Source organism: Saccostrea echinata, unplaced genomic scaffold (assembly GCF_033153115.1).
Source record: "Saccostrea echinata isolate AGI-Se365-2 ecotype Australia unplaced genomic scaffold, CSIRO_AGI_Sech_v1 ptg000029l, whole genome shotgun sequence".
Lineage (NCBI taxonomy): Eukaryota > Metazoa > Mollusca > Bivalvia > Ostreida > Ostreidae > Saccostrea > Saccostrea echinata.
In genome coordinates, this window is record NW_026889778.1 from 42541445 (window position 1) to 42561907 (window position 20463).

General features: G+C 33.1%; 1 protein-coding gene across 1 annotated transcript in view; it reads right to left on the bottom strand.

Annotated features, from left to right (window-relative positions):
- Window positions 1-20463, bottom strand: part of LOC133195969 (prickle planar cell polarity protein 3-B-like) — a 39467-nt gene that overhangs the window by 4995 nt on the left and 14009 nt on the right. The window contains exon 3 of the mRNA XM_061331958.1: window positions 8664-8844. Within this exon, the coding sequence (XP_061187942.1) occupies window positions 8664-8844 (181 nt within the window). The remainder of the gene's footprint in view (window positions 1-8663; window positions 8845-20463) is intronic.

The window sequence follows — 20463 nt, forward strand, 5'->3', positions numbered from 1 at the left end:
TCTCACTATCTGCCATGCCAGGAGTTAATAAAACTTATCTAAGGAAGTCAGGGCTAATTTCCCATAGGGATGCTACCATATTTATATATATACATATACACTTAGAGTTAGGCACTTGAAAACAAATTTTGGCCAAAAAAAAAAAGAGAAAGGTAAAGATTGACAATTGATTGATAGAAAAAATCAGCAGTTTTGATGCCAAAATTTCTGGCAATTTACACCCCCTAGTCAATGTTGCTGTGGAGCTTTAATCAAAGGGTAATTAGTGAATGCCAGAAAGAGCACACAAGATGCTCACTCCTAATACACAAAACAAATGTTTCTTCCTCTTCAACAGTTAGGTTTACATCTCTGTGTAGTTTCCTTCCACAAAAAAATTACGAGATGCCGTAATGTTTGCTCGAATTGTCAGCCTGCAGTTGTAATTTACATTCCACAGGTGACAATCATTGTGTGAAAATGATGTCTTCATCAGTCAGTTTGAAATCTTGTTTAGAGAGCCTCAACATATGTTTTAAAGAAAAAAAAAAGAACTGAACTTATGTAATTTTACATTAATAAGCATTTATCCAAATTCTCAATTCTATGTAACACAGTTATTCTGGCAAGATTTCCACAGTGCTCAATAAAATATAATGATATCCTTAAGTCTATCTGATAATGGAGTAATTAATAAAGGCAAGAAGATGCACTTTCTAAATTTACGATACCTAATATCTCAGTTTTTGTCACGATTAATTATCGAATAGAGATGTACGATACTGATATATATATGTATATAAGTATAATGATTAACAGATGAAATGACGATAAAATCATCTGATTCATGGCAGTCCAATCTTAAGTTCATCGGCTCATCTTCTGTGAGCAACATTAAGCGATATCTTCCGAAAACCACAAAGAAAATAAAGAACTATGAAAACCATGATTCAAAACTTTAACAAGAAATGAATGTGTAAAAAAAAAAAAAAAACTTCGATTAGAATCTACATCAAATATCAACATTGAGAAAAGCAAAAGTACCATGCATGAACATTAAAAAAAAAATCACCCTTCATTATTCCCAATCGTATGGAATAAAAAATCTTTCAGAGACTTGGAGATTACAACTTCTGACAATATCCCATATCGCATGCTCTGTATTGCTCATGCCATTTTCAGACCTTGCCTGCATAAATCATTTCTACAATTTTTCTACCACATTGAACTTCTGCTTTAGAGTATAATAAAAAATGGCTCCACGCTCCACTTTGGAATTTTATTACCCCTTTTAGTATTCTTACGCCATGATTTTTTTTTTTTTTTGCCTTTAGTTGGCTATGTATATACTTCTCGTAAATTTATCTATATCAATGACAAGGCATTAAACAACATCTAAAGGCTGTCATATCAGATGGCTTGACGTGAACTCACACAAACAATTGCTTATGCTGCGATTACTGAATTTTAATTAACCAAATATCTAAATCTCTTTGGATTAAAATCTTAATTTGATTCCTGAATAGCGGAAAAAAAGAGGAGTTGAAATGATTCATGGGCACTCTAAATTGCACTATATCATAATGTGCACAGTAACGCTCAGCTTAAAAATCCATTCTGAATTTATTCTACAAAACTGAGACTGTGTTTCATAGTGTACTTTTTCTTCACATTTTTAAAAGTTATGCAATGAATATAGCTGCAGTTACATAAGGAATTCTGATCAGAAACTAAGAATTCCTGTTTCACTCAAACTCTTATCATTCTTTAATGTCATTATTTTATATATTCTGAGAGTTTACAGGAACAAAAATACAGTCAAACCTGGTTATCTCGAACTCGATGGGATCGAGAAAAAACTATGAGATATCCAAAGGTTCGAGATATCAAGGGTAAAATACTGAAAGAAAAAGTACTTGGGACTTCCATATCACTTTGACATATCCATGATATTCGGGATATCCGTGTCCAAGATACCGAAGTTCAACTGTATTTCACTTGTAATTACATGTATCTTACGTAGTTAGGGTGAATAAAATTCCATATAATATCAAAGTTTAATCAATCTAATGATTCTCCTTTTTTTGAAAAAAGAAATCAAATTATATTTGAACCAATGAAATAGATTATCTTGATATTGGACTTTGATTTCTGGAAATTAGCAACTGACGCTTGTCCAATAATTCTTATTGAGTAAATGACAAGATGAAAAATGATTGTCATGAAATACTGCATTCAAAATATTTGTGGAACATTTGGTTCCCAGGCAAAAAAATCTAATTGATTTTAATAAAATAATTATTTACAAGTGTCGGATTCAATGCCAGGAATATCACCCACCTTATGTAAAGAAAAAGCATTGATTTTAGAATTAGACTGCAAACAGACATATCTGTCAAATCAGTCTGATATTGCTCTTTATGCATTTAATTAAATATGATTGGTCAATATTTAAAGCTGTGAAATGATTGCGGTAGAAAGCTCATCAGTAATTACCACTTGAAATTTTTTTTTTTTATACTTGGGGATTTATAATCTGAAGGTGCTTAAATTGTGGCACAGCAGTTCCAAAGTGTCACCATGCACTTTAATCAATAACACACTGTGCACTACCAAGTTGCACTTCGGGTAAGCAAAATGGAAATGGTATCGCACTGCCAGGTTCAAATACATGTAATACCTTGCACTATGCAATGTAGAAAATTGTTTTGAGAGGACATTTAATTTTTTAAAAACTATTATTTAACCTGTTAAATAGTGATAGTCTATATAGTTCCATGAATCATCCAAAGGTATTGCAGAATTCTGTGACCATTTTGTACTTTAATTATAATTTAATGAAAGTGCAGTTATTTTTGGCAAAATGAGTTCTGAGGTCAGTGCATTGTTCACTGTGCCTAGTACTACTCTTGTATTTTGTAAATCACTGTATCTATGTATAAATATTGAACATGAGACTTATGTAAACTTAACATGCAAACAAATCAATCTTAAGCTATTCCACTGAAAAGTGATATATTTAAAGGTTTTTTTTCTTCTGTGTGAACAGTTCCCATTACACTTTGAGAGCCAGGATCACTTCTTTTTTCCTTTGTGAAGTATCTTGAAAGGCAGAACAAGAGTTAAAAACTTTGTATCAAGAATTCTGTTTGATTACTAGATCTTGAAGGTGTGTCAACTTCTCTGAATCAGCTGTTGTGTTGTTTGTTTACTAATGATTAATTCCATGTTTTGATGAAAAGGAAAATGTAATCCAAGGGGAGATAACACTTGCTCTTCGTCTCCTATTTTTGAAGACAGCAATAATCAACTAACAATATACATGTATGACTTTTCAAAACAAGGTCAAAGCTGGACGCTAACTCCTCAAAATTGAACAAATTTAATTTTCTAAGGACATTTTAACATCTATTGGAAGTTTAATTTTTAATGGTACTTTAAAATTTCTGTAATCCACCTTGAAGGTAGATGAGTAGCCATCTGTAGATCAATATTTAGACAGTTACACACAGCAAGTCAACATTTCTATAACACAATTAGCTGTAACTAATTTAATTTTAGTAATCCATCTCAAATTTCAAAGGTTTCTACTTGAGATCCAATGATCCCCAAAATCACAATGCACTGTAGACTTCAAAGTGAAACACTTTCTTTTGTTGAAATAAATTAAAGTAACATGACACTCTTGAGCCAATGAAAATAGAGAAATTTGGTTTAATGCTTGAAATATGACCCGTTGTCATGTTTATAAAAAGTGTAACCACTTTAATGAATGAAAAGAAATTGTCAATATCAAACTGACAACAGAATGTTCAGTGGTCAGTTTCATATTCAGTTTTTAACTAATAATAATTGGAGGAGAGAGAAATATCTTATGACTCATTTTACATCAAAAAGGTACATGTCAGTGAATACAAAAATAAAAAAATAAATAAAAATCTATTTATATACATAAGACAAATAAAAATAAAAGAGATGAGATATATTATAAATTAATTACTATATATCCTTTTCCCCCCAACTCTCTAGGCATCCCAACCTTAACAATTCAAAAATTGAGGAGTTAAATATATGTAATCATGGTAAGACTCAAAACACAGGCACCAAACTTGAAACATTTTGCAATTACTCTTCTGTGTTTGGAGGGATAAAAGGTGATGCAGCAGTAAACTGACAATAAAAGAACTGTTGTAATTTGAAGTCTTTGTTTACGAGAGTGGTCAAGTAGCTGTTTCTTTATATTTCAAAAAGATTCTGCAGACCAGCTTCCTCTTCCCTATGATGGCCAGTATAATGAAAGCCACTGAATTTTCTCATGGAAAAAGAATGCTTTGATCACCTCCTGCATTAAACTGATAAAAGGAAAAGATTAAAACAATACAGTCCCAAAAAACAGGTGCCCTTAAGCCTAAAGAATGATAAAATGATAGAGTACTCTTTAATTCAAGGAATTCCTGGAAATTAAAATTCTTCAAACAAATAAAATTTTAAGCATCAAAACCACTAGCACTAGTCTCTTGAGCCCAGCACTCTGGTACACACAGTGGGTCAAAGAGGCCCCACAACATACTTCTTGATACAGGTAATACACCATAAACCCTCTCTGATAATTTATAATCTACTTGATTAACTCTCATGGGTGCAAATAATTTAGTAAAAAGTTTATCAAGGGGAGGAGAAAAGGGGAAAAGTTATTGAAATGCTTCAAGTCCATTGAAATTCTCACAAAACCAAATACTTGGTGTTGAAATTCACACATATACTCTGGCAGTTCACCTATGAGATGCAAGGTACATGTATTAAAAGAGTTTTAAAATAATTTGCTTTTATCGATTCTCTTCAATTTGAATTTGTCATTAATAGACCATAACCAATGCTAATGACATCAACTTATTTCTTAAACTTCTTTCTGAGACACAAAATGGATATTAAATAGATAGTCAAAGAATATGTCAAAAGAGAAAATGTGTGTTTGATTCTTTTGAGACTGTGGAACTCTATTAGATACATCACAAACATTCCTACTCAATAAAATCACTGAATCCTTTTCATACATTTTGAAAAACACATGCCTTACACTCCTGTAATAATGAGAAAACTATCAAGAACAATGATAAACCTTTATCATGTGTGCTGCCATTAACGAAAGTTCCAGAAAAATTCTCTCATGAGACAGAGAGGGGAATAAAGCAGAATTCTTGGTTTTAACCCCATGAGAAAAAAAGATATATTCCATGTGGGTTTGCTGAGAGAGAGAGAGAGAGAGAGAGAGAGAGCAAGCAATCCCTTTTTGCTTAAAACTTGTGGTTGATTGACAGATGTGACTGTCTACCATAGATTGATTTAAACTGAAATACCCCATCATAAAGCAAATTACAACACCTTTCTGTCATGAGAACTCGGTGATATATGTACTTCTTAACATGTTACTTTTATATAGTTTTCCATCTCTGTCTAGAGGTTACCCCAAAAAATGTCAATAAAGCAAGAAAAACTTTTCAAAGCACCATAAACCCAGCTGGAAACGTAAATTCATAATATGCCATTATGTGCCAAAAAGTGGGTTCTGAACTACAACTTCAAATTGAACACACCAAATGTATTACTCCTGACTGCTTCTGAATGGAAAATAAATTTGGATATCTCCTAAATGCTCGTCTATAAATACATACCCCTTTCTTGTTGTATAACTTCGCAATATAGATTTAATGTTATGGGCAAAACAAAATCTAAAATGCAATTCATCATGCAGGCCGGTACAGAATTTAAAAGTTGAATGCTTGATTGTTCAAATGTTTTTTAAGTTCCTGGGTACACTGCACTCATTCAAACATGAAAAACCCAGAAAATCATTGATGGATCAAGATGTATTTTCTTTAGATCTATAAATATATACCCTGTACTACGCATTTTTCTTTTTCTAATACATGTATTTGGCACATTTCAAGTTACTAACAAAATTCAATATCTCAACTATCACGTCAATAAATTTGAGCCATTTGGGTAATATATAAAGTAACAGAATTAAGATTTTCAGCAAGCTCAGTTTTCATTCTTAAGCTTGAAGACAGATATTCTCAAACATGAAAAGGCATATGTAAATTCAATTATCTCCTTTCAAAGCCCAAATGAGTGATCTTACATAATTTGAAAAATTGCATGTTCAGGTATTGGTTATATTATGGACTGAAAGTGATGAAAAGAGATTATACAAAGCTTCTTTAATCTGCATCGAGGGGAATTTATTTCAATGAAAGTCAGTGAACTAGAAAACATGCAACTGCAGACTTCCATTCTTCACAACATATTTAGACAGATTCTGACAAGATTACTTCTCCAACAAAGATAAAAAATGGTATCTAAAGCATATAATACCTGATAAATGTTATTTTGAAGACATATAATTCATTGCTTGCAATATCAGCTGAGGATTTGACAAAAAAGTTGCCCGATTAAATCTAAAGGCATCATCCTGTAACATTTTAATCAATTTTTATGTTGGTGCTCGCAAGATTGCTGTCTGAACACTCTCTCTGATCTTCTGTTTGTAAGCGAAATTATCACACTCAATACATCTATTGTTGTGCTTTACTGCTACCTTTTACAAAGATGTGCATCCATGGTATTTTCTTGCAGTAACCTTTCTGCTCTGGATACAAAATGAGTTTTGAATAGTAAGCAAATTTTTCAGAATTTTCTCTTCATTGAATATATATAAATAGAAAGTAACAATGGAGACAGTATAACATACCGACATCTGCATTAGAAGATTTTTTATCAAATTCCATTCATTTCCATGCCAAATTCTCATTAAACTGACAACAGGCACAAGACAAATTACAATAAATTCTAATAAAAAAAGGGAATGAGAAACAAATACGGAACTGTTACGACATCTCTGAGCAATACAGACATTGTTACATGAGAATCATACACAGAAAACTTGCAGTCCTTCACTTGAATTTGTCACAAAGTTTAATTAAACCATGCAAAATTCTTTCTACACATAAAAATCTTTGACCTTATTAGCAAATGGTAATTAACCATTTAGTTATATCATAGTTTACTGCAAAACTGCTTCATTGAACTATGATATCTTGAACACGACTGAGTTGTTCACAATTTCAAGATCTGTGCAACACAGTGTTTTCAAGATCTGTGCAACACAGCGTAATTTTAATGAAAGATATTTCACCTTAAAAAGGAATTCATTATACATGACTTCAGTGTAAACAAGATTGACTGTGCACATTTTCTTTACGATACTCATATGTACCTGTGTCTCTGGTACAGACAAGAAGATTATTAAAAAAAAGATCTCGTTGAAAAATTGATCTACCTAGTGACTTGCAGAACATATATATTTTAAGGAATCTCTATTCAGATTGTAACTGATAATGAAAAATATCTAAAGACAAAGGGCATTAGAAATAGAGATATATACATCAATGCCACTAGTTAGCTGTACCACCATAGCGTAGATAGACAACCAGTATATACCAGATGTCAGAGAAGAAAATGAATGGTCAAGCTTGTCGGACACAGCCATAGAGCGGTAAGGATGGGGGTTACTGCCCTATAAATCCACCACCACAGTATCCTTACTTCATTATGCGCCATTATAAATCACCATCATTTGTCAGTCTTTATGGGGTGACAAGATACTGTTTATTTTGCCTCTTGACTATTCAGATTCATTATTTCTGAGAATCTCTTGTTTTAAAAAAAAGTATGCATATAGTTTTTTTCTGTATAGTGTTACTGTGGGGCTTTCCCATTAGATGGAACCTTTGACAACAATGACCTTTGACCAGAGATGGAGATTTTTAGCCAGTGTTTGGACTGTGGTGTCAGATGTGAACATATTTTTTTCCCCTGAAATGTTATTCTATTTCAAAACATATGATTGACACATTACATGTTAAACATTAATCTACTGTACGAATTCTACACATAATGTTCAGTTTTTGACCGAGAAAAACTTGGGTTCAAATATAATATACACTGTATATAACATTTAAAACTCTTTCTTCAAATCAACCATAAACCTAAAACTTTATGATCAAAAATCAACAAATTTTGCACTGCAAACCCTCAACAGATAAATCATTGCCCTCCAAATTTCCTAACCCCCCTGAAGCATTAGTCCCCCAACGATCAGAAAGATGGAACTGCTGATAACTTAACGAACATCTAACATCATAAACCAACAGGTGCAAGGATTTGAACAACAGCAATATTTTGAAAATATGATGCATTTTTCATCTTTCTTAGCATATAAACATGTCGTGTTGTAATAATTCCCACCACACTGTGTAAATTTTAATGAGTTTGTTTGGAGAACTTTGCCAACATATGCAGTTAAGAAACAGCATCTCAAAACTGCATAATCTCTCCCTATAACTAAATTCCACAGAAACATCTGTATCATAAAGAGCATTTTTGCTACTTGTAATATTGCATGGTCACTAAAAGTGTCAGCATGCCTGCATTCTTTACTGGCACAGATTTCATCCATTAAAACTGCAACAGCCAGATTAATGTAGGACCTATCCAGGAGATATACAGAATAATTTCCAACTATTTCACTCTCTAGACTAAAGCTTTCCTTTTCCCACGTAATGATTAAACCCCCCCCCCCCCCCCCCCCCCACAGGGCAAGCACTTGACCTTTCAGAACTTACCTGTTCTGGTTTAAGTCCTGGTGGTACCCAGGCGTACTCCTCCAGGGGGCAGCCACTGTCATCATCGGAGGTGGAGTTCCTCTTGGGGTCGTGATTTAGCCGTGTCAAGCTCCGGTCATGGTCACTGTGACTGGTCATGTCATGGGATTCTGGTGCACATTTACAATGCTTGCAAATTTTTCTGAAAAGAAAATTTATATCTTCAGCATAAATTATAATCCATGCATGTAAGAGAAGTTCTTTAAGATTGACATAGTAACATTTTAGTTCATAAGATGGACAAAGTATTCAAACCAAACCTCTGAAATCCCATGATTTTAAATTTTCTGGAAAAAAATAAGAAAAATTACCTGTGAATATTTGACCTTTATAAACCTCTAAATAACCACAGAACTGAAAAATGTATCCCTGTACACTTTCAAACTTAATCTACATAATTATGACAGCAAGGGGTGCATAAACCAGTTTGCCCAGAAATTACACCAGCAAAGCCACCGACCTGTGACTTGTTAATGGTCAACAACTCATGCATGCCAACATAAAGCCGAGGCAGGTGCGAAAAAATACACATACTGGCCAATTATTCGGACATTTACAGACTGGGTTGATAACTGCTGGTAACGTATAAAAACAGGAGTATGTTTTGAGACACAACAATGAGTGATGCTATATGATTCTGTTGTTTTCTGGCCAGGTGTTAATGAGCTTAGCAATTACCTCAGGCACAGGGGAAAATTACACTAATTATGACATTACACCTTGATATCGAGTGCTCTAGCACATCTTTGCACATATTATTATGACTTCGTAACATTGTGATCCCTGAAAGAACATCGATCTTCTTTTTGTTTTTTTTTTAAGTAAAAATCTAACTTAAAGTTCTGATTCATCTTCCTTTAATTCTGAACTAATACAAATGCACTTTCATATGATTTTTTTATGCATTTAATCTGGAAAAAAGGAATTTTAGAAAGCAATTTAAAAGTCATTTTCATACCGTTAACATTGATACCACTTTCATAACCAATAAAATCTCTTAGCAGAATACAGAATATTTAAAAGAATTTTAAGAGTATAAAAATCTAGAGCCCCTATATGCTCCATCATCTCTTAATCGAATGACATACAGAAATCTTCACACTAACATAGAAGTGATATCATTTACAACTGAATAAAATCTACATCTTCCGAAATCCGTTCTTTCACTCTGCTAAAGCTTTTATCGCCCTCCAAGATGTAGTGCATAATTTCAGCAATACTATTCATGGAATTTATAGCTACAATGATATTTTCCAATACAGCACTAAGCTTCGTGATCTGTTGCATTCAAACACGGTCCCCCCAGAGTAAGGTCTATTAGACATGAGAACGATATAGGCCTAATGTACTAAAATGTCATCTGTTAGGTCTATTCTCTCTGATCACTAATATAGAATTGCTGTCTGAAGCAGGTCCCCGAAGGCTGATTTTATTTTCTGTAGTAAGCGATTGCTATGATCTCATATTTTGCATTTTTTCCCTCTTAAAAGTTTTTTTTTTCCAAATGAGTGAAAGTTCAGCAATTCAGACTCATAAATATGTTTAAGATAGGGGTGCAATTATCAAATTGATATTTCTCATGTATGGCAAGATACCCTTTTTAAATATCAAAATTTCCAATGCATTAATATTTTCAATATTCACAAATTACATGAAACATGTTTACTGAATTGAAATGGGAATTCCTTACTTCTACATATAAGCCTTTGACCTTGTCAACTGTTGAGGAGGAAAAACACATTTATAATTGTGCATTTTTTAAGAATATTAATGCCTCATTTGTAGATTTCAAGGTAAATTTTGTTCAATTCCCATTTTATTTACACCTTTTTCTGAAGCTTAGACAGTGTCTGAAAGAGTTTAAAAATTCAGACCTTCAGATCATGATCCCAGCATTGTTTTTATTCTTCTTCCATGATTTTCCCCTGAAAATTGCTTTTTATTAAATTTTGTACAATTAGAATTTCAAATATATACAAAAAAGATATTACATTTATTCAAACTTTTCATCTAGTATAATAGTTGTTCAATAATCCTAGAAATACCAATGAAAAGACTGGCCAATATCTCAGTCTACAACTGAAGCATACATTAAGATGCCCCTGAGTAAAATCAAAGAATATGATGATACACTAAACTTCTTGACATTGAAAATCACCACAGGAATGCAAATTATCAATTAAAGGCTATTTTGTGTAATTTTAAGGTTCTTCAAAGCACACTTTCTTGGAGCTGGATAATCTCATTAAAACTCAACAACGACAGTATACTGATTCTGAAATAAACATAACGACCATGGCATATCCTGTTTTGCCAAATTTCGGTGATCTTTTGAATATTGAAAAGGTTCTTTCTTGTGGGATATGAATCTATCATTTGATTATATAGCCCAAACCCTGGGAAAACATTACCATAATTGCATGATGGTAAAACATCAGAAGTCCATATATTTCATACAGGAGGCATTCTTCATAGTAATCAAGATTCTATAATGATCCCCATGTATCCCCTAGATTTCCTAAGTCTGACTTACACTAAGATTCTGTCAGAGTGAAACATTAGCTCTTGGACAAGATGATGGAAGAGGAAAGAAAAGATGAATAAATAAACATGTATATTGAAGAACCCATCATAAACAAATAGCTGAAGCTTTACACAGACAGAGTAGCCCATTAAAGAATATTTAAGTGAATATTTTAACCTACATTTGGTCTCTTTTTCATTTAAGTTTAAAGTCTCTGCACATTAAAAATAGCAAGCTACAATGCTAAAGAATATTGAAAATATTGTCTGTTGACTCTTTTCCTTTTAAAATGATATAAAAAATGAAGTTGATCTACTCATGAACACAATTACTGCAACAGCAGCAGATCACAACAGCTTGAGAGTGCAAAATTCTGCAACATGCAAAATGTTCTGAACCAAGTTCATTACCATTTTCTCACAAACTAAGCACTTGATTTCATTCATCATTTCAGATTTCTGCTCATTAATCAATCTATGACAATTAACACATTACATGCCTCATGCTATAGTATTAATGAAATTCTTTCTAAGCTCAGAAGTATGGTTCCATTTAGACTGGAATACAGTTTTGATTAAATGACCAATTATGAGATAATGCCTCTTGGGAAATCACCACTTAATATGGCATTCAATAGAGAGTTAAAATAATGGAAAGTTTTGCTTTTAAGTTTAGCAGGCAGTAAAATTTAGAATATTTCTTGGGGGACATCTTAAGGTCAGACGAGACGTTCCTCAAATATCTGTTTTGTATATCTTCGTAATGTACGGAAAATATTCAAAATTTTAATTACCTTCTGATTTCTAAACTGGTTTCTAATTGTCTTTTAAAACTTGAAACACTAAAAAATGTGATATTGACAAATTAACTTTTTTCCAAAAGGATTATATAGGAAACAACATCCTTTGGTATCTTGCACAAATGCCTGGTAAGGTACCTCAATTTTTTGTGAGGAAACTTGTTAAAGTAGCAGTACTTCAATGACGAAATCTTAGAAAAAATTATATATTATTGAGGAACGTATCGTCTGTCCTTAATGTACTGTATCATTTTTAGTTATTATAGAAATCAAATTATACTGATAATACAAATGCAATCAATAAATCCTTTATCATGCAGGTATCTAATAATGAAATTTTACAGATATTCCTTCCCTTGTATTTCTGCATGTCAATTAATTATTGAAAATCTAACATCAAAATCTCCCTGGAAAGCTCATTTAAAAGAGTTAGCTAGCAGTATTTTTACATGTACTCTTGTCATCCTAAAAATTCCTGCACAAAGCCAGGACAACTTCCTGTAAAATTTGATCTCATATGAAATCTGCAAGTCTTCAGAGAAAGATGTTGCATAGCAACAGGGTAATTGGTTTTAATTTTGAGCATGTTTTTACATCATAAGCTGATGGTTTGTCATTATCTCAAGGATTGTAAGCTTCCACTGTTGACTTTTTTTCCGTGGTTCCACTTGCCTCAGATGGTGAACCAAGGATGAGCTGTTTTCTCATTTCCGGCAGCCATTTTTTTTTTTTTAACCCTTTTCCTGCTCGGCATCCTACAACATCCCGCATTTTGTGTGTACATAAAATATTATTGCTCGTTTATTGCTGCCCTGAGTAAATTTTGCAGGAAATTAAGGTGTATCAGTATGTGCCAATTTAATTGAGAGCATGGCAAACGAATCTCTGTCTGGTCCTTCATTTATACCTGCATCCTCATTATATCAACTTCAAATTCTGCTATCATTTTTCCAATCTGACATTACATCATACGCATGTTTTATTATAGAATTTTTATACCTAATGAAATCACAAGAGTTTCATAATGCTTGCTCTCTCCGATAGAAGGGCTAGGATTTTGAATTGATGTCAGTTTCATATGCTCACTAATAACTGTATAACGACTTTTTAAAAATCCATACACTAATTCAGAGATTAAAAATTATATACATATCCTTGGTCTTTCCCATGTCAAAATATAAAAGCGGGAGTTTAGAGACTGAGAAATCTCCAATTTTGGTCTATAGAGGTCGGAAAATTTAATTCCATGGTGGTCTAATCAGGTATCTTCAAACAACCAGATATATATTAGATACAAAAAAAACCCATGTGTTTTGTATTTTCTGAACTACCAGAGAGAATATCACTTTTTTAAAAAATGGTCTCTCTCATCCTATCGTAATCTTGAGGCACAAGGACATGTGTGATAAATATTATTCTTTTTCTGTGCTCAAGTTTACCGTGTTCCAGGTGCGCGGGTGTGTAAATGAACGTTGTTGCTCGTGCTGGTTTTCCGGTGTACTTACACTTGAGCAACTGTCATTCTTCATCAAACTCGAGAGCTTCTTTTGGCTGGCATGAGGCTCACCGATTCATATTCCACACAGTATTGAGGCAATTCTGTTACCTAATATCAACTCCAGTATACTCGGATGATGTTGGTCTCGTATGTCATATAAGGCAATAATGATATAATAAAAAGATTTACAAAATATTTTAACATAAAACTGTCTAAACCTAATTGATTTCATCTCAAAGCACATCATTCAAAATTTGGTGGATTGTCTTTAAGGCTCATAATAACTCATTACCAGAAACAGCATGGACTCAGAAAAGAAAAAAAATGATACAAGAACTTGTGAAGTTATTTAGCATTAATTATTGCCTATTTGATCATTTTATCAATAAAGTATCATCACTGTGAAAAAAACAACAACACTTTTTATGCAGCTTTTAGCATGTTTAGAAATTTAAATTTCATACTGCTATTTTAGTATATCATTTCACAGAACTGAGAACTTCTTTCAACCTTAAATTTCTGTTACAAACCATTTAAGCATGAAATGAAATGAAAATTTCTGTAAGCATTCAGTAACAAAAAATCATTTTTCAATTTGGGAAAAGGGAAAATTCCGTTACCAATGAAAAGACCTACTACATGGGGTATAATATTCCACTAATGACTAAATGATTCTGTAATGAGATCATGACACATCAGTTTGACTGTTGCACTGAAAGTGAAATATCTAAAAACACACACTATAAATGCATTTTTATTAATTTTACTTGTGGTTTGCCAAAAATATCTAAAATTCATCAATAAATCTAATATCTTATTATCTTTCTTTCAATCACTGAATTAAGTTTCATAGAAACTTACAAAAATGATTAAATATGTTATGTTTCCATTAGTCAAGTAATAGTGTGTGATGCAAAAGTTATGCAAATACATGTGCATGTTTTTATTTTCTTCTGTGAATTCCTTTCCCAAGGAGCTCTGTGAAAATTTAATATTGAAATAGCATTTTGTACAGAGCACTTTCCAGTAACAACAGCCTAAATCTGTACTTTGGAACTTTCTTGTCTTCACCATTAATCTTCACCTAACACAGATTCTAAGCTTGTGTACATTCTGTGTATTGGTTCCTCATTTTGTGTATTGGGTCCTGTCTGTACCTATCTAACCCTTAACAAGATTTTGTCAATTGGGCACTTACGGAACTTTTGACACAGGTTTTAAACATTTACAGCCAATTACACCTAAAAACTAATCACTTTTGTACCCTAATATGTCTACCCCCTGCCGTCTGTCTGTTATTCACTGTGTAAACATTTTCCTGTGTTAAGACCGATCCCCATTTTATGGAAATGTTCACTGGACGATGACTATACCTCCCTCTATCTACCTGAATTAAAAACCACCAAAAATAAAAATCGTAAACAAGCAAAAACAGCAGAAGTATTGTTAGCTGCACTTTACGACCACATTTTCTGATGTCAATCTGGCCATTACCAGATTCAGTTTGTTCACAAATAGAATTTTAAAATGGCAGTCTTTTTTTCAGCTTTGCTATCTAGATAAGTCAATTTCCTCTGAAGACTTCCCCTTATCTAAGGTTGATTCTAAAATCGTGCTTCAATTACAGTGTTTACAAGACAAGTTAATTTTATCTGAATTAACAGAAAGAAAATACACAAACTTGGCTGAGAACTTTAATGTCATCCAGACTCACAAAATGAATTCCTGTTATTATAGTTATGTAATTTAAAATTTTTTCGTTATCAAAACAAAGTATCTAGTGTAAATCAAATTTCATGTTCTACTCTGCTTTCCATCAGAAGATGAAATTAAAAATTCTAAATGTAAATTGTTTGCATTAAAAAATGCATACTAGAATCATGAAGAAGTCTCTAGAAGATAAAAGTTTTAAAATGTCAATTTTTAAAAAAGGATGAGCGTTGTTGAAATGGGATAATGGGAGCAGACAAGTTACACGAGGAATGTGGAGACTAAGCAGTTGATGAGGAGTCTGACATGATAGTGAAAATAAGTACAGAGACAGATATGTATGTGTAAACATTCCAGAAGATGTTCTCTGAAAGAATTCTTTTCTCCATTGCCACCTGACATCTGCACCATAAAATAGGTTTTCTGTTAGAAAGAGAGGGAGCAAGCATCCTTACAGACTCGAGTAATCTACACTCACTGCTAACTAACTCGCAGTCGTTCTAGCGCGTCTGAAGCAGGGAAGCGCGACTGATGCAGAGAGAAGGCAAGGAGGAATAGAGTGAATAGGCACAAGTCAGTTCTCATTTAACACACCAGTAATCATTTGCAGATTTTCTTAAATGTTCAGAAAATCAGTTGTTAAGAGAAAAAATGAAAGGCAGAAGAGGTGTTCTGCGGTTAATAGGATGGGATGGGAAAATTGCTGATGCTCAATTTTCTCTGCTGGAAAAATGAAAGCTAATAAATTGTTCTTGGTAGGTTTATAATTAAAAGATGCATAGTCAGAGAGACACAGAATCTACCATTAAAGCAATAAAATTTTGACAGCATGTAAATGATCTATGGAGGTTTTAACAAGAATGCACTGCTCAAGGATTTTTTGCTCATATTCCATTTTCATTTGAGACTGGGTCTTTGTGTTGGCCTCCTCGCCCTCCCTGATATTTCTGCATGGTCTGGAAGAAATAACGGGTTTATTATTTTTATCACCACTTAATCCCTCATTATAATTCAGCTGCCACTTCATATGACAGAAACATCATTAATTTTAAGATCATATTTTAAAAAAAAAAATATTCACATTATAGTTTTAATTCATTATTAACATACAATATGGTAAAAATATACATATTGCACCTTCAAATTTGATACACTATTAACTTTTGAAGCCTCCCTTACAAGACAAGCCTTAATAATTAGGCTCCAATGTGCACATAAAGTCTATATATATAGTCGGTACGTGATGTATCATATGGGAATATTTGTCCAAAAGAATGTGATAATGTACATAAAGGAATTTAAGATCATTTGCTATAATATAATTCAACCAATGAAATTTAGCATTCACATTCAAAGATCTATATTATTGAGCTGGGACAGGCTGTAGCTCATACCATCAAATTATGAGAGAATGCCCACATTGAATCTCACACCACCACATAGACAGGGACCTGGGATCTTATACATACTGAAGTGTTTGGACTTTTAAAAGTCACAATAAATTTTGTCCACTCATTCACAATACTATGAGATCTGATTACGCACTTGAAAATTGATCTGCGATATCTATTTGGTCGCTTCCCAATCAATATGCCATGACCTTTTTTTGACAGGTGATAACAATCAAAACATCTATCAACAATTCTTCCGACCCACCAAATCATGTCTACCCTAAACAATGGCACCCTTTAAAATATAAATACCCAAATAAAATCTGCTCTACTGAATCCCAAATTTACTTACAATTACTAAATCTGAAAAGGCAACTTGTACAACTGATAATGAGCTCTAATTTCACCAAATTTTATGCATGAGAAGTGAAAGTATTCTAATAATGTGTGACACTTATTCTTCCATTATGGCCTGAGACAGGTGTTGCATAACTCACAGATGTGCATGGCTACCCACCATATCTGGTGGGTTGATCTAGAACTCTGGGATTGCCCTGACTGTATGACTGAAGCAACCTATCAGGGTACCATCTGACATAAATATGTATCTCTGTGGCTAACACCACAATGGGCCACCAAGAATTGGTTGTCAAATCCAGAACGTGCACCTGGGTCCATCAATGAAAGAACCAAGCTGGACTTTAAAGACAAGTCAGAGGTGGACTTAATGACATACAATGTACATGACAAAATCTGTAATGTCAACTCAAAGATAGCCAAAGTACACAAATTGGGAGATTTTTAAGATCACACCCAACTTTCTTGAGCAGGAGGGTATAATACGAGAATTGGCCATCTCCCAAGTTACAGGTAAATGACACATTTTAAGAACAAAATATGCCATGTCAACTTAGTCTTGATGAGATTACTGGTAAAGTCAGGCATATAGATGTCAATAAAGCCCTCATTGGGCACTGAACACCTTTGTACCTAGTGCTTGAAGAATCTCAATCGGTACCATTATGAAACAGACACCAGAACATGATATTCAGTCTTTGACCTCAAGATTGTATTGTCAGAACCCTCTAACTTCTCTAGTGGGTATCCTGGGGTTTCAGTCAATTAGCTTTCCTTGAAAAAGTGATTAATGTTCATCTTTCCTAATTTGGGAGGTCAGATTCATCATCGCCATTTAACAGCATTTTCCAGACACTTTATCATCAATATTCATAAATAAGCTTCTACTTTCAGGATCTATATGCCATATAATCTTTGCTGCACTTCAGACTTTACTGCTATTAGCCATCTTCACTGTCCGATTTTTATAGAAATATAGTTTTCAGCAAAAATTGTTCCTTGTGCTGCTGATGAGTACTTAACGTGACTCATCTTTCAGAAAAACCAATGAATTTCAAAAGTCAGAAATATCGACAGAGATATGATGCCATTCTTCAGACTGTATCAAAACATCAAAAAGCATTTCTACTGTTTTATCCTAACACTTTGAGGAAATTTGTCCAGGTGAATGCCCTTTTTAATGATTTTTTTTTTTTTCAAATCGATAACAGATCAAGAACTTTAAAAGCAAATTAAGATGTCTTATGCACTAAAAACAAAGATACATAATATATAAATTAAGCCTGGAGATTGCTTTAGAAAAGATAAGATGTAACTGTCTATCTATTTTATATCATTATTAACCTCTGAAACTTTAACACTCTCGTAAAATCAATAATCAGAAATTGAACAAAATGTAAGTCATTGAATTCACAGCCATATGGATGCAAAATTACATGAACCAGCAAAATTTATTTTTAAAAATTTCCTAGCTATCACTTATTTTCTGGCAAAGTCTAAGAAAAATATATGTGTTAATATGAATACTTTTGCACTGTGCTGTTCCAATGACCTATTTCTGAAATATTCCATCTTTGCCAACTCACTGTCAGCTTCAAGTAGCAAAATGAAATCAATCTGGGATTTCAATGTGCAATCTCTGACAACCGCCCTAATTTCCTCTGTCTTTTACTGCCAGTAACCCTTAGAAATCCTAAATATTGTTTGGGGAATCTGTTTTCCATTAATCAGATGAATACTATAGGACTTCTCAAAAGAAAGAAACTGACACAAGATTTTAAAATTATTGTTCTATTAATCTGTTGCTCTCAGTTTATTAACCAGCTTGACATTGGATAATCAACAAATATTTATATAGGATAACTTATATGGCATGTGGAAGTACCTACTGTAACATATCTAACATTAATGATACATTAAGAAGGAAAACAATATGACACCCAAGAGAAGGAAATTTTCACACTCCAATTGAAGATGAAAAGGAAATTGGGGCATATTACATACTGAAACACTAGTACTGGAAACAAACTCAAGAGTACTTGATATAAAATACTGGCAAAGCAACAATAGTGTATAGTGTCCATTACAGGTTCATGGTGTTGTTTTTCCCTTTTACTCTGTAAGAGGAGGGATAAGCCTAATGTTGAGATGTCCACTGAGGAATTATCTGGACTAATGTGTAATGCAAACATTTTAGCCTCTTCAGGTGTTGACAGCCCTATCAAGAGTGAGATAACAGCTTGTCAGGCTTAACTGCCAGGCAAATTTTTCATTTCTTCATAAAACTGCTATTACTGTTGCCTGTTCAAAGCCATGAGCAAAAAACATTGGACGTTTTTTATTCAGAAACTGTCGATTTTATTTCTTATCCCTGATAAATCTGCAAACTTCAGTCAATTGCAGTGAAGAAAAAAAATTTACCTGCAATTATACTGCCAAGATTTCAACAAAAATTCACTGCGGTTCACACTTGCATTTCACAGTTGAGGAAATATTTACATTGAAATCAATTACTTTGTCTGTCTGACATATTTTTGAACATAGAAAGTCAATCTATCTTAAAGTAATGAGAAGGGAAGGAATGAATTTTGGCAAAGAAACTGCACAATCTGCACGTCTGGTGATTACAGACCATCTCACACCTGCATGCAACTTAACCCCCTGATTGTGAATTAACTCCTTGGTAAATTCAATCAACTCTGATAAAATGACCTCAGCAATTTTAATAGATTGTAAATGAGTCAATTTTTTTCAATAAAAAATTTGAAGGCCATACCTAGCATTCACAAAAATAGATGTACTAATACTCCATGCACATTGGTCACAATCTATTGATAGAGCCAATTTGAAAGTGTTATTCTCAATGCATTAAACTATTTGTTTGGCAAACTGTGATATTGAAATTTCATGCTTTCAACAACGCAGGCATTTTTTAAAACCAAGTACAAAAATATTCACTGGATATTACAAATTATGGATATAACGAATTTCATCTGTCCCTGGAGTTTCTTCAATAAGAGCCTTTATTTTACAGTACTGAAGTGTTACGTATGGTAGAAGTACTTGTACAAGTGATGACTTGCTACAAACAACACAATAAAGGAAAAGTAAACTGTTATCATCTATACTTATACATCTGAAGAATGAATATCGTCCTGAAGATTTTATAGATCAAATATCTGCAAAATCATGTTGTAGCCAAACTTCTTATCTTGAACTCGATGGGACCATAAAAAAAACTTCTGAGATATCAGAGGATTCTCAATAACAAAGTTAAAATACATAAATAGTTAGGACTAGCAAGCGACTTCGACATTTCCATGGTATTCAAGATATCAGTGTTCAAGATATCGAAGTTCAACTGTAAACTAGAACTGTCCAAAAGGGACAAATACCCCCCCACTGAGAGAAGGTACCAAATCACTAATGTTTTCTAGATGTGAGAGGTGTTCACAATTTGCTTAAACATTTAGAGTGAAAAT